This window comes from Ziziphus jujuba, chromosome 3 (genome assembly GCF_031755915.1).
Source record: "Ziziphus jujuba cultivar Dongzao chromosome 3, ASM3175591v1".
NCBI lineage: Eukaryota > Viridiplantae > Streptophyta > Magnoliopsida > Rosales > Rhamnaceae > Ziziphus > Ziziphus jujuba.
In genome coordinates, this window is record NC_083381.1 from 15,255,011 (window position 1) to 15,267,526 (window position 12,516).

Sequence of the window (12,516 nt, forward strand, 5' to 3'; positions counted from 1 at the left end):
TAGTCTTATTTTTATAATTATTTCTCACTAAAATTTTTGGATTATTAATTTATTGTCCTTTATTTGCAAATTATTAATTAAATATTTTCTTGATTTTTGGGGCATAAAAATGTTGGGTTTTTGTGAAAATGTTTTAAAAAGGGAAATTTTCCAACTAAGTGAATTTTGAGGGTTTTGAAGGAAAATATTATTTTTAACTGCCTATTATTTATTTATTTATTTCTTATTAATCAATTAACTAAGTTATTTACCTTTTTATTATTATTATTATTATTATTATTATTATTATTATTATTGTATAGCAGATTGGGTCACTCACTGAGATGATTAGCATTTCACATTTTTAAATTCCGTTCCCTTAGGCCCAGGTTAGTCGACGTTGATCGTCCGGGGGTAAGCTCGACGTCTTGGTTCGTTGCCGAAAGTCCAAGAGGATTTTCCTTTCCTTTCTATATTGTATTATTTCTTTTTATCTTGTATTGTATTAAATTTCATATTCAATTGTAATGATAACGCTTTGTATACTATTTGGACGATTATCTATTTAATTATACATTGATTCCCTGTTATTTATCAGAAGTGCTGATTATTGTGAAAATGAATTGTAGTAAGGTGGGAGGACTATGGTGATGCATATAGAAGTGTATTTTCTATGCAGGGAATTTTTATGGTAAATCCTACCCTTAGAGGAGATACTATTGGATTTTCTGTTGGGAGATTCGGTAGTGTTTTTCTGGGATCAGAGCTTGTCTAGGATTCCGGTGAGGAATTTTGGATGGGTCCTGACAAAGATTGCCTTTGAATATTACTAATTATTCAAGCCGAAAATGCAATATTCTTCAAATTCTTTTACCTAAATTTGGTGGAAAAACATTTTCATTTGTTGATCATTCTGATCAAGTTTGCCTTGTTGTGCTGCATAATACCTATGCTTTTGAGATCAACTTTGGCTAAATATTTATTTCGGGTGGGGTTAACTCTCTCTCTCTCTCTCTCTCTCTCTCTCTTTTATTGTTATTTTTTATTTTTTAACTTTGTTCTTGTTTTTGCTTATTCAGCCAAAACACACACATACGCAAAAGAGCACTGATACCAAAGCCCGTTCGCTGCAGTTTCAGTAAATTAAGTAACAAACAAAATGGTTCAAGCAACCATATGGTGTGGATATATATATATATATATAGCTATGCTTTCAGCAAAAGTAGGAATACAGAAGCTGTTCAGCAAAACTCTTCTTTATTTGAATCTTGCCCATAAAGTCCGCTATAGTCATGCAAATAAAATCAATTAACCAAAAGTTATAATTTTCAAAACCATGTTAACAAAATATTAGGAAATGTTCTACTCATTAACTTAATCAAAATCAAAAGTATGTTTGGTATCATACACTAATATCGTTGTTTCCATCAGAAGTCTTCTCGGAGAGGTACCTTCTCACACTCTGCAATTGCAATAGAAGCTGTACAAATTTGTAATCCTTGAGATTACCCATCTTTTCTTCAATGGAAAAACCAAAGAATAAGAAAAGTGCCAAAGTTGAAGAAACCCCACTAATAAGGAATAAACCATGATAGCTATCGAGACTAAGAGCATGAGGGTCATTTGCAGAATCGTCAGAAGCAGTTAGAGATAACAGACTGTAAACAAACCATTTCCTTTCCAGCTCTACTAACTTTCCTGTATCCCTCAGTTCATAGATTGCTTTTGACATGTTCTGGATCAAAGGTGACCCTTTACGAAAACCCTGAAGATTTTAAGATATAAAAGAAGATATTTATCCAAGATATAAAAAAGTTAATTGTATTTGGTGTATAGGAAAGCCACTTACAAAGCCAAAACCATTGATGTCAGACATGGGCATCATCTTTATTGTGTAGTCACCGGGATACCTTTCAATGAAGATCTTCATGGATGGAACCTCATCAATTATAGCAAAAACACCACCATGCTTACCACCTTTGGACAAAGCTTCTGCATATGCTTGAGGTGAATCATATGGCTTCAATCCTTCGAAGTTTAAGCTTAAAAGAGAACTTTGAATATATGAATTGGCTTGACATCCTAAGTAATTGCCATTTGGGTTTAACTGAATTTGTTGAACTGTCATCGTTGAAGTTAAAGTTGCAGTGTAGCTATTTGTCAGTACAAGCACTACAAACACCCACACGATCACTATGAACTTTGATAAGTTGTTCAACAACCTCTACCCTGCAATGTAAAACAAAAACTTCATCTTTACAACTAGAAAATATTTGTGACCAAAACTTATGTTGCATCAAATGTGATGTGGCAGCGTTGGAGTGGTTAAATGTAAAAATAATATTTATTTAAGTTACGTGGCCCAAAAAGGGCTTTAGACTGTACTGGAAACTCAAAATTCATAAAGTAGTGGAGGGATCGAGAGTGCTTTACTATGAGCAAAAACAAGGGTCGAAAAGCCGAACGATAACATCGTCCCAATTTGCTGGGATAATGAGCCTTGGAACTCTTGGTTGATGGGATGCTCAATTACCCACACAAAAAACCCCGTCAAGATAAAGAAACCTGCTGCTGTAATCCAAAGTTCTGCTGAAAGAGGTCTCAAGAAAATCCACATGTTTTTGTTGTTGTGCTCGTTTCGTACCACCATAACAACATTGCCTGTTTCTGTATATGGTATGGTAAAATCAACATACAAGGACCTCTCCCCTGTGATTGTTACATCTCCACCACAGCATCACAATACTAATTTATCCACATTTCAAACAAGAAAACCATAAGCAAATTAATCAAATTCAAAAAAAAAAAAAAAAAAAAAAAACAAAGAGAGTTTTCTTTAAATAAAAAGCTTACCCCAAGATAGAGCCCATAAATAAGGTCATCATATCTTCCTTCAAATGCAACGAACTCAACTTGTACTGGATAAGGTAATGTTTGGATGGTATCCATGAATACATCCACGCAAAAGCCGCTGGGTGCTATCCTATTTGATTGAGGATCTTTAATCCAAGATACTAATTCTCTAAAGCCATTATTAGATGGAACACCAACTTTCAGCTTCATTTCACTCATACTAATTAAGGAACCACCTTTTGGGATAGTTATTGAGCCTCCAGGCCATATGACGGGCTCTTCAAGATCATCAACAGATGATAAATGTCTTCTCCTAGTTGCTCCTTCTGTGCAACTCCAAAATGCCACCCTTCTAATTTCCCCATTACTTCTAACATTGACTATTTCAAATGAGTTTGAGACTAATTTTCCATTTACAAGCTGAAAGTCACCACTTAAACCCGTAAATCTACTTCTTAAAATCTCCTCCATAAGTAATGAACCATTTTTCATGCGTAAAGAGAGTTCATTATAATCCTTTATCCTCTCAAATGCTTCTGCTAGAGCCCAAGTTGAATCATGCGCCCAAATCCCAAAAGCACTTGGCTCTCTTACTTTTATGTTGGACTCCTCAATGGAAAACTTCCTTGTAAGTCTTAAAGTCAAATTGTGAAGATGTTTTGATTCTGGAATATAAGACTTTAAAGCAACTAGACCTTGCATTGACGCAATTACAGAGGGGTCCACAGAAGTGAAGAGGTTCATGGTAGTTGCTGTCAGAAACCAAGCATACCCTTCACTCATCATTCCCAAACCTTCTGCATTGATGAGAAGTTTGGACACGAGAACTTTTGACATATGCACAATGAACATTTTAGTTTGAAATTCCATAAGTTTGTGGAGCTCTTCAACAACATTATCATCTGTGCATGAGTCAGAAATGGCAGAATTATATGTAATATTAATACCATTTTCATGAATGGAATCAACCATATATGGTAGGATATCTCTCCCGAAATCTGTGTCCTCGTAAATAAGTATGACATCCCTCCACTTGAAAGCATTAACCATAGCAGCAATACCCTTAAATTGACAAGTTTCGACATCTTGTGTGCTCTGAATAAAGAAAGGATACTTACCAAAGGGCAGACAAGAAGTTGGTTCAGAAAGAGAAATTACAGGAACTTCTGCTTTGTCTCCTAACTCTGCCAAGAACTTTGCTTCCTTTCCAGTTTGTGCCCCAATGATTGCTTCTACTTTAACGTTATCTAAGAGGTCAAAAGCTGCATTTTTAATGAGATTTACTTCGGTTACTAACCATTTGCAAGTTCACTTATAAAAGGGCGAAAAACTAAAAAAGAGAGGGGAAAAAAAAAAGGTTTGGCTGAAGTATGTTTTTTAAGGGTTTTGTATCATTTATTAAAATAATGTGTAAACAATGATAATTAAAAAGAATTAAAGCTTGAAAAAGAATTAAAAAGAAAATAACAAGGAAAAACAAAGATAATTAAAACTTAAAAGCGGACCAACCTTCATCATGAGAGATACATATAACTATTAATTTAATTATGGAATTTCATCCGTGGATATTGAAAAGTTACATATACTCAAATTCAATTTAGACACATATATACACATAACAATTTTGATATACTAGAAACTATCTTCGAAATTATAATGAGAGCTATCATAGGATATGAAGATATTCAAACTCATATAATTGGCCGCATGTAGGGACGAGAGATATAATGATCACGTACCTAGAAAGTTTAAAAGTTGTCTCTGTTGGTCCAGCTGAAATTTAAATTTTGAATAATTGAGTTAATTACAATTTAGTTCTGTACTTTTTGGCAAGTTTTATATTGGATTTTCAAGTTTAAAACATTGCATATCAGACCATCAATTTATAATTTTTTTCACATTAAACACTCACTTTTCAAGGATGGTTTAAAAGACGAGAAAATTGACAAATTTTTTCAATTTACAAATAAGATAAGGAAAAAAAATTGATTAATTAATTAATGAAAAAACTAATTAATTTTTAAAATTTTTAAATTTTATGCTAGACAATTTGAGAATTAAGGGCTTAATTTGAAACAATTTACATAATTAAAGGTTTAACGTAAAATATTTTAAATTTGAGAGACCAATATGCAGTCTTACCAAAATACAAGTGTTAAATTAATGTGATTAACCGTAAATAAATTATCGAGGTGTTATCCATAGCACATACCATATCTTTGTATTTCCCATTATAATTTAGAAGATAATTGCACAAAATCAATCCTGTAGTCTATGCACACATATACATACCTAAGGAGGGAATGTTCTACAATATATTTGACAAATAATTTTTATTGGACAATAAGTAAGATGCATAAGCACTGATTTCTATTAAGGGGTGAAAATAATATTTATTAGAAAACTTTGTCAATTATATAATCGACCCCTGTATATAATATTATATTCTACTTTATTTTTTCTTTTCTTTTTTATATAATCTCTCATTCACATAATATATACATTCTAAATTAAAAAACTTTCTTGTCGAAAGAAAAAAGAAAAGAAAAAAGGAAAAATAACAAAAATTTTCTGAAAAAGTTATTAATAAAAATTGTTTTATAAAAATGTTAGAAAAAAAAAAAGAATGGAATAGGATTATAACCTCTGAGAACATAAAAATAGGTCTCCAGAATTTGCAAAAAGGATTGAAAAATCAATATAATTAGCTCTTTTCATATATGGTCATTTTCCTATCCGGATATTTAGATTTTAAAAAATTCAGATGCAATTCATTTTGATGAGTACATATAATTGGGCAAAAAAGCACTGCATCCAGATTTTCATAACGGTTAGATATCTCAATGTGACGATATGCAGTCGAGGTGGAAGAGATAAGCAAGTTCTTGCCAAGCTTGTGAGTAGTGGTCGACAAGGAGGGACCTCACCTATTCTTATTTTGCACCGAACAAGTTTAAAATCTTTTCCATTAATTCAAATTTTTTATTTAGTTGTTGTCTAATTTTTTTTTTTATTTGGTTGAAAAAAATTTAAAACTATTCCTTGACAATGTAATATTTTAATTGTTTATATTCTGTCAGAAAAAACAAATTTTTTAACTGTCTATATAAATAAAAAAAATTGCCTAATCATAATTTTTTTAAAAAAATGAAATTGATAATTTTTTTCGAAGGAAATTGATAAAAAAAATACACTGAAATAATATTTTATGCAAAAAATTAATTTGAATATTAGATGCTCAATTTGTCAAAACTGAAATTAAAAGTTTTGGACATGAAATAACCTTTTTTTTTTTTTTTCCCCTGGTAGAAGAGATGAAATAATTTAGCATATGCTATAATTTGGAGGGAAAATTGTTCCAAATATATATATATATATATAGAAGAATTTGTTAGTGCAGATGTTTGCATTTTATTAAAATATAAACATAATTTCAAACAATAAAAATTGTCATTTGATATGCTATTATTCCCTTTAATAGTGTGGGAGTCTATTTAGGCAACACATTTAAAGAAGTCTCCGTCAAGCAATGTTGTTGCCTGATATGAGACACTTTTACTGTATGGAAGGGGACAAACCCATTTTATTACAAAATTATATATATAATTAGACTAAAATAAGATTAGATTTTTAATACGAAGATTAATATGAGATCTAATTTTCTTTTTTGTTTTTGGATCATAAAAAAAGCTAAAATTTAAAAATTTGAATAATTTTACTTCTAATTTTTAATTTTTTTTTCCATTTTTATTCATTAATTAGAATAGTTTTTTAAACTTCCTTTGTAGTTACAAGCTCTTGTATGTTTACTATATTTTGGTTCAAACTTCCATATTTCACTTAGTTTGCTACATTATTTCTCATTTTCTGTTAGTATAAAATCTTAAATTGAATTCCAAAATTATGAGCGAAATAATAAATTAACACAAGTAAATAATCTATAATCTCAATTTAATCATTATAAATTTTAATGATTTTTATTTGTTTTGCTAATAATAGGAATGACAATAGGGTTAGATTGGATCCCTAAAAGATCTGACCTGATCATCGAGGATGTCAGGATCCGTCCAAAATTCCTCCCTGAAACCCTAGACAAGCCCTGATCCCAGGAAAATACCACCGAACCTTCCAACAGAAAATCCGGCAGCATCTCCTCTAAGGGTAGGACTTACCACAAATTTCCTGCACAGAAAACACACTTCTATATTCATCCCCTTATTCATCCCACATTACTACAATTTGATTCCACAAATTTACAGCACTCCAAAAGAATAACAGTAACCCAGTGCATAATTAATACATAAATGTCCGATACAGTATACAGAGCATTATATAAATAAATGTGGAATTAATACAACGTCAGATAAAGAAGCAATACAAGATGGAGAGGAAAAAGGGAAGAAATGCTTCTTGGACTTTCGGCAATGAACTGAGATGTCGGGCTCGCCTCGGATGATCGACGTCACCCAACCTGGACCTAGGGGAACGGAATTTAAAAAAAAAAAAAATGAGATGCTAATCATCTCAGTGAGTGACCCTATCTACTATACAATTATAATACCACGATAATTAAATAGATAAATAATAATTAATTGGAAATAATATTTCTCTCAAAACCCTTACAATTCTCTCGGTTGGAAAAGTTCCCCTTTTAAAACATTTTCACAAAACCCTTTATTCATAATCCCCGAAAACCAAGGAATCAATTTATTCAACTAAATATCAAATAAAATATAATAAATCAAGCATTCCAAATTTATAATTAAAAAGAAATTAATTTATTGGATAATTAAGTAAAGGGAAAATTAAATCAATTTAAAATCCCCATTCAATTAAATAATAAAAACAGCATTAATCATATTCTTAATTCCAATGCAATTTCAAAATATTTATTTTAAAATCGCAATTCTGAAAATCACTTGATGCATCCACTATATATCGGTGACGCCAACAGTATCCAGCGTCCCAAAGTACCGCCAGACAGGAGGTTATAGAAAGAAACCGGCATACGGTCGCGTGGCATCCCACCGCGCCGCTGCAAACAGGTGTCCCGGCCATGGAGGGGCAGCCTACCCTTATCCGATGGCAAACACAGGACAACCCCATAAAATCACATGCACGCTACTTACACCCACCCTCGCGCTAATCACATCCGTGTGCACACTAACCATATCACATATAAACAGAACACCAGTACGTGTATGGTGCATCTAAAAATCATAAATCAACACATCTTAAAATTTCAAATTTTTCATAAACATACCGGGTTTATTCCATCCACTTAAACCCGTAAATTTTCCACAATTCCTTTATAATCATTGTCATAAATTCATCGCATGAATACCAAAATTTTCAAATCCACCACCTCTCAAATCTACCAATATAAATATTCAAATTTTTCCAATGACATCAATATTTTTGAAATATAATAAATTAAATCACATAATGTTCCATGGGCATAATTATAAAAAATTGAAGCCACCAACTTAAACAAATATTTTCCTTGAAATATTTAAAAGTCAAATCATGCCTAAAAATAATATTAAAACCACAAGAATTTCATATATAATTGAATTCCACAATCCTCAATACCATAAAATAATTTCCATATTGCATAAATTTATATAATGCATATTTTCTTTAATCAAAATAAATCCACCAATAATTTCCACAATAATTCAATTAATATCAAAATCACAATGCTTTATATATCAAATTTCCATAAAATCCAAATTTCCATAATTTGTCAAAAATCAAAATATGATTTAATTTATTCAAATATGGGCATCAAAATTTCCACATATAAATTCACTAAATATTTGACACATAGAATATAAATTTCAAATATTCAATTCATACAAAATATTCACAAATTTAATTCCTGAAATTAATTTGAAGGTGGGTCACTCACCTCGAGCACACAATTAAACCACGATCCACCATAGGATCGATTCCACAATTCACACGGGCTCCTAAATTAACAATTTTATACAGTGAAATAAAATAATATTTTATTTGGATAATTAATACCCGGTACCCGGGAGCCTAACACAAACGTTATCCAAAATACGCAAATTATATGTCTATGGAAAGCTTACGAGATGAGGAACGTGAAATCAACCTTCGTCGGACCCATTTTGACCGACGGTGGCCGGAATTTACCTGTGAAGCACCGGCCGAAATTCAACTCCTCGTATCTCGCAAACCGTTTCGAATTTTGAAAATTGGAGGTCATATTTGGGATCAGAAGACCTAAAATAGGGGGAAAGGAGGTTTAATTTGGACTGGATTGGCCGAAATACGGCGGAATCGCTGGAAAATTTAAACTCGCCGCCGCTGGTGAGCTCGCCGGCGTGTGGTCTTGGACGGTGGCCGGCGCGTGTGGCTTGTGGTGGCCGGAGAAAGATGAACATGGGAGAGAGAAAGGGATGGCCGGTGGGAAGGAAGAAAGAAGAAAAGAAAGAAGAAGAAGAAGAAGGAAGAAGAAGAAGAAGGAAGAAGAAGAAGAAGAGGCTCGGGTGTTTTCCCACGTGGGGGAAAAGAAAAAAAAGAAAAAAGAAAAGAAAAAGAAAGAAAAAGAAATAAAAAAAATAAATTAAAATTAATTAAATAATATTAATAATAATAATATTATTATTTAAAATAATAATAAAATAATATGATATTAAACATGGTTGACATGTGGCATCTCAACATGGTGACATATGGTCACATTTATTAAGTCACATGTGGCACATCGTTACACGTTTTAAAAATAATATTAAAATAATACAGTATTTGAAAAACTCTACATGTTCATAACTTTCAAACCACATGTCCAAATCGGACGTGCCGCTAGTCTACGGACTCGTATCGACGAGTACTTCACAACCATGCATGAGTCAAAGCTCAACTTTGCATGAATAAAAAGTCAACTCCGGCATCTTTGGATAGTTTGGACCCCAGCTTGTTTTGCTCATAACTTTCAAACCGTAGCTCCGTTTTCAATGTGCTACTAGTTTACGAACTCGTGCCAATGTGTACTTTGTAACGGTACCTCAGTCAACCTAGAATTCCATTCGAGTCAAAAAGTCAACTTTTAACCCCTTTTGGTCAACTATCAAAGTCAAAGTCAACGGTCAACGGTCAATCTCGGTCAAAGTTGGAAAATTTCCGTTGTACTTTGGGACAGGGTGTTACAGAGGAGGATATGTACAACTCCAAATGGGATTTTTAGGTTGGTTTGGATCCGTTTGATAAGTTTATATCCACTTGGGGATCATGTAGATTTAGGTTCACCCGACGCACATCGATTTTTTTAAGTGAAAATGCAATAAATTTTGAATTTTCTCTAAAAAAATTATCATCTCGGGTTGGGTGGGGGTAAAACCTAGTTAACCAAAAAAAAAAAAAAAAAAAAAAAAAGGGGCCCGGCTAGGATTGGGGCAAGGTATAATTCAAGTCAACTCGAACCCAGGGAAATCCGCCCCCATTGTCATTCCTAATTAATAGGTCTAAATTTTATTGCTTAGATTTATATTATCTTTCCACACATAAAACGTTGGCGAAATTTTATTTTTCATGCTAATCTAAAGAAGAAAAAAAAAATTGCAAAGAAATTGAAATTAAAAGAAATTTTAAACAAAAAAATGAAAGTACAATAGCAAATGCAATTTTTTTTTCTACAAAAATGGTTTGTGAAATCATCCCTATTTTTATTTTTTAAAGGGAGTTCTATAAATAAAATAAAATAAAAAAGTTCTTTTGAAAATGCAATAGCAAAGTTCGCAAAATTTTAGACTGCAAAAATATTTTGCGAAACATCTCATTTTTATTTTTTAAATGGAGAGTTAAGAAAAAAAATTTTTTTTAAAAAACACACATCTAACATGGAAAGAAAATAAAAAAGTAAAAAAAACAATCCACCGAGTGACCTTATATTTTAAAGGGAAAAATTGAGAAAAACATTTAAAATTAGGGGAAAAAAAAAAAGGTGCTAGTTTAGATTTAATGCGTCTTGTATTTCCTTAAAAAAAAGAAAAAAATATTTAATGGTTTTTTTTAAAGGAAAAAAAAAACAGATTTAATGATTGTAAATCAAAATAGTAAAGCATATGCAACCGATGGTAAGATGGTAAGAGAAATTCTATTGATGGTAAAAAAAAAAAAAAAAAAGAAAAAAAAACTAAATATTTAAATATTTCATAAACCCATTCATTTTTTTTTTTTTAAAATTTTTTTACTAAAAATTATTTCTCTTCAAAGTCACATAACCAACAAACATAAAATTTTGTGATCGAAGAAAGCCAGCTAGCAATAGCCTTACCAGCAGAGAGAGCATGGAGAGGTTTTCCTTTGGAGTCCCTTGCGTGAAGATGTAACCTTGCGGTGTAGTTATTGTGCATCTCGTAGAAATCCGAAACTGCCATGGAAATACAACTGTAAACAATCTTCCCCTCCTTTGATCCCATATCCAGAATCACCCCCACATGGACCTCATCCTCAAGACTAATTATATTACCCAAATCATGAGCAACACAATGACCAAAAAGGCCGAAAGCAGTTAAAAGAAAGAAAATGGCACTATTTTGCAAGCTTCTAGTCTCCATATCTGAGGGCGCTTAATTTTCTACAATCATTTATACATATACATATACATATACATGTACATATATATATATATATATATATAATAGTAGCTATGCTAGCTTTGTCTAAAGAATTAACAAAATAATATTAGTTTAAGAAAGCTGTGCTGATTTTCCAGGAAAGCAGCAGTTCAGAGTTGAGAAACTTCTTTATCTGATAGTGTGTCTAGCCAGTCAATTAATTGGATTGTTTATTTTTTATGTCAGCGCCGCCCAGCTAATGGCTCAATTGCATAATTCTCCACGAAATCCTGGTCATATATTTATGCTCCAGATGTTGAAATGTTTACGGTGAAGGGGTTGGATTGGATTCAACTATTTTATATCTTGTCAATAAGCTTTAAATTAAATATAATTTGATTAAATCAGATTTAAAACTATCCAATCCCATTTAATCCAGTCCAATCCCAACATTTAAAGTGATTCAAATGATTCAAATGCTACTAAAGAGAATTATAATGGTAAAACTATTAAATAGATTTGATAATAGCATAGTTATATATTTTCTACTAAGAAAATCCATAACATTATCAAATCAGAAATTTTTATGTGGGAAATCCTATTTAAAAGTTTTTAAATTTAAATTCAAATAATAACTGATAATGTAATCAATTAATAAATATTTACTGGCCATCCTAAGTTATATTTGGTATATAAGAATAACTATTTTTCTAAAAGTAAAAATAGCTATTTATAGGAATAAAAAATGTAAAAAAGAATGATAATTCCTATATATATATGTTTGATATAAATATTAACTTGAAATCAAAGTGCTTTTATAAATATTTTTTTTAAAAAAGTTCAAATTTGGTAAAAGTTAATTAAAAATTAAATTTTATATTTATTTATATATTTTTAATATGTGATAAAAAAATATAAATCTAAATAATAAAGATATTTCAAAATTTATACAGATTAAAATGTAGAAAAAAAATTTGAAGGTTTAAAGAAGAATTGTTATTCTTACAAATAAAAGCATACATATTTTTATAAAATAGTTATTGCTGAATTCAGAAGCTTACCAAATATTTGAAAAAAAAAAAACCAAATTTATGAA

At 31.1% G+C, this 12,516-nt stretch overlaps 1 protein-coding gene across 1 annotated transcript; it reads right to left on the reverse strand.

The window, feature by feature from the left end:
• Positions 1 to 1,381: 1,381 nt before the first annotated feature.
• On the reverse strand, positions 1,382 to 11,433 carry LOC112492212 (glutamate receptor 1.2-like). The gene is given in 5 exon segments (XM_048476829.1): positions 1,382 to 1,744; positions 1,829 to 2,208; positions 2,413 to 2,703; positions 3,069 to 4,094; positions 11,138 to 11,433. Coding segments are annotated over 5 exon segments (2,343 nt in total). The 5' UTR covers positions 11,421 to 11,433.
• Between the last annotated feature and the right edge of the window lie 1,083 nt (positions 11,434 to 12,516).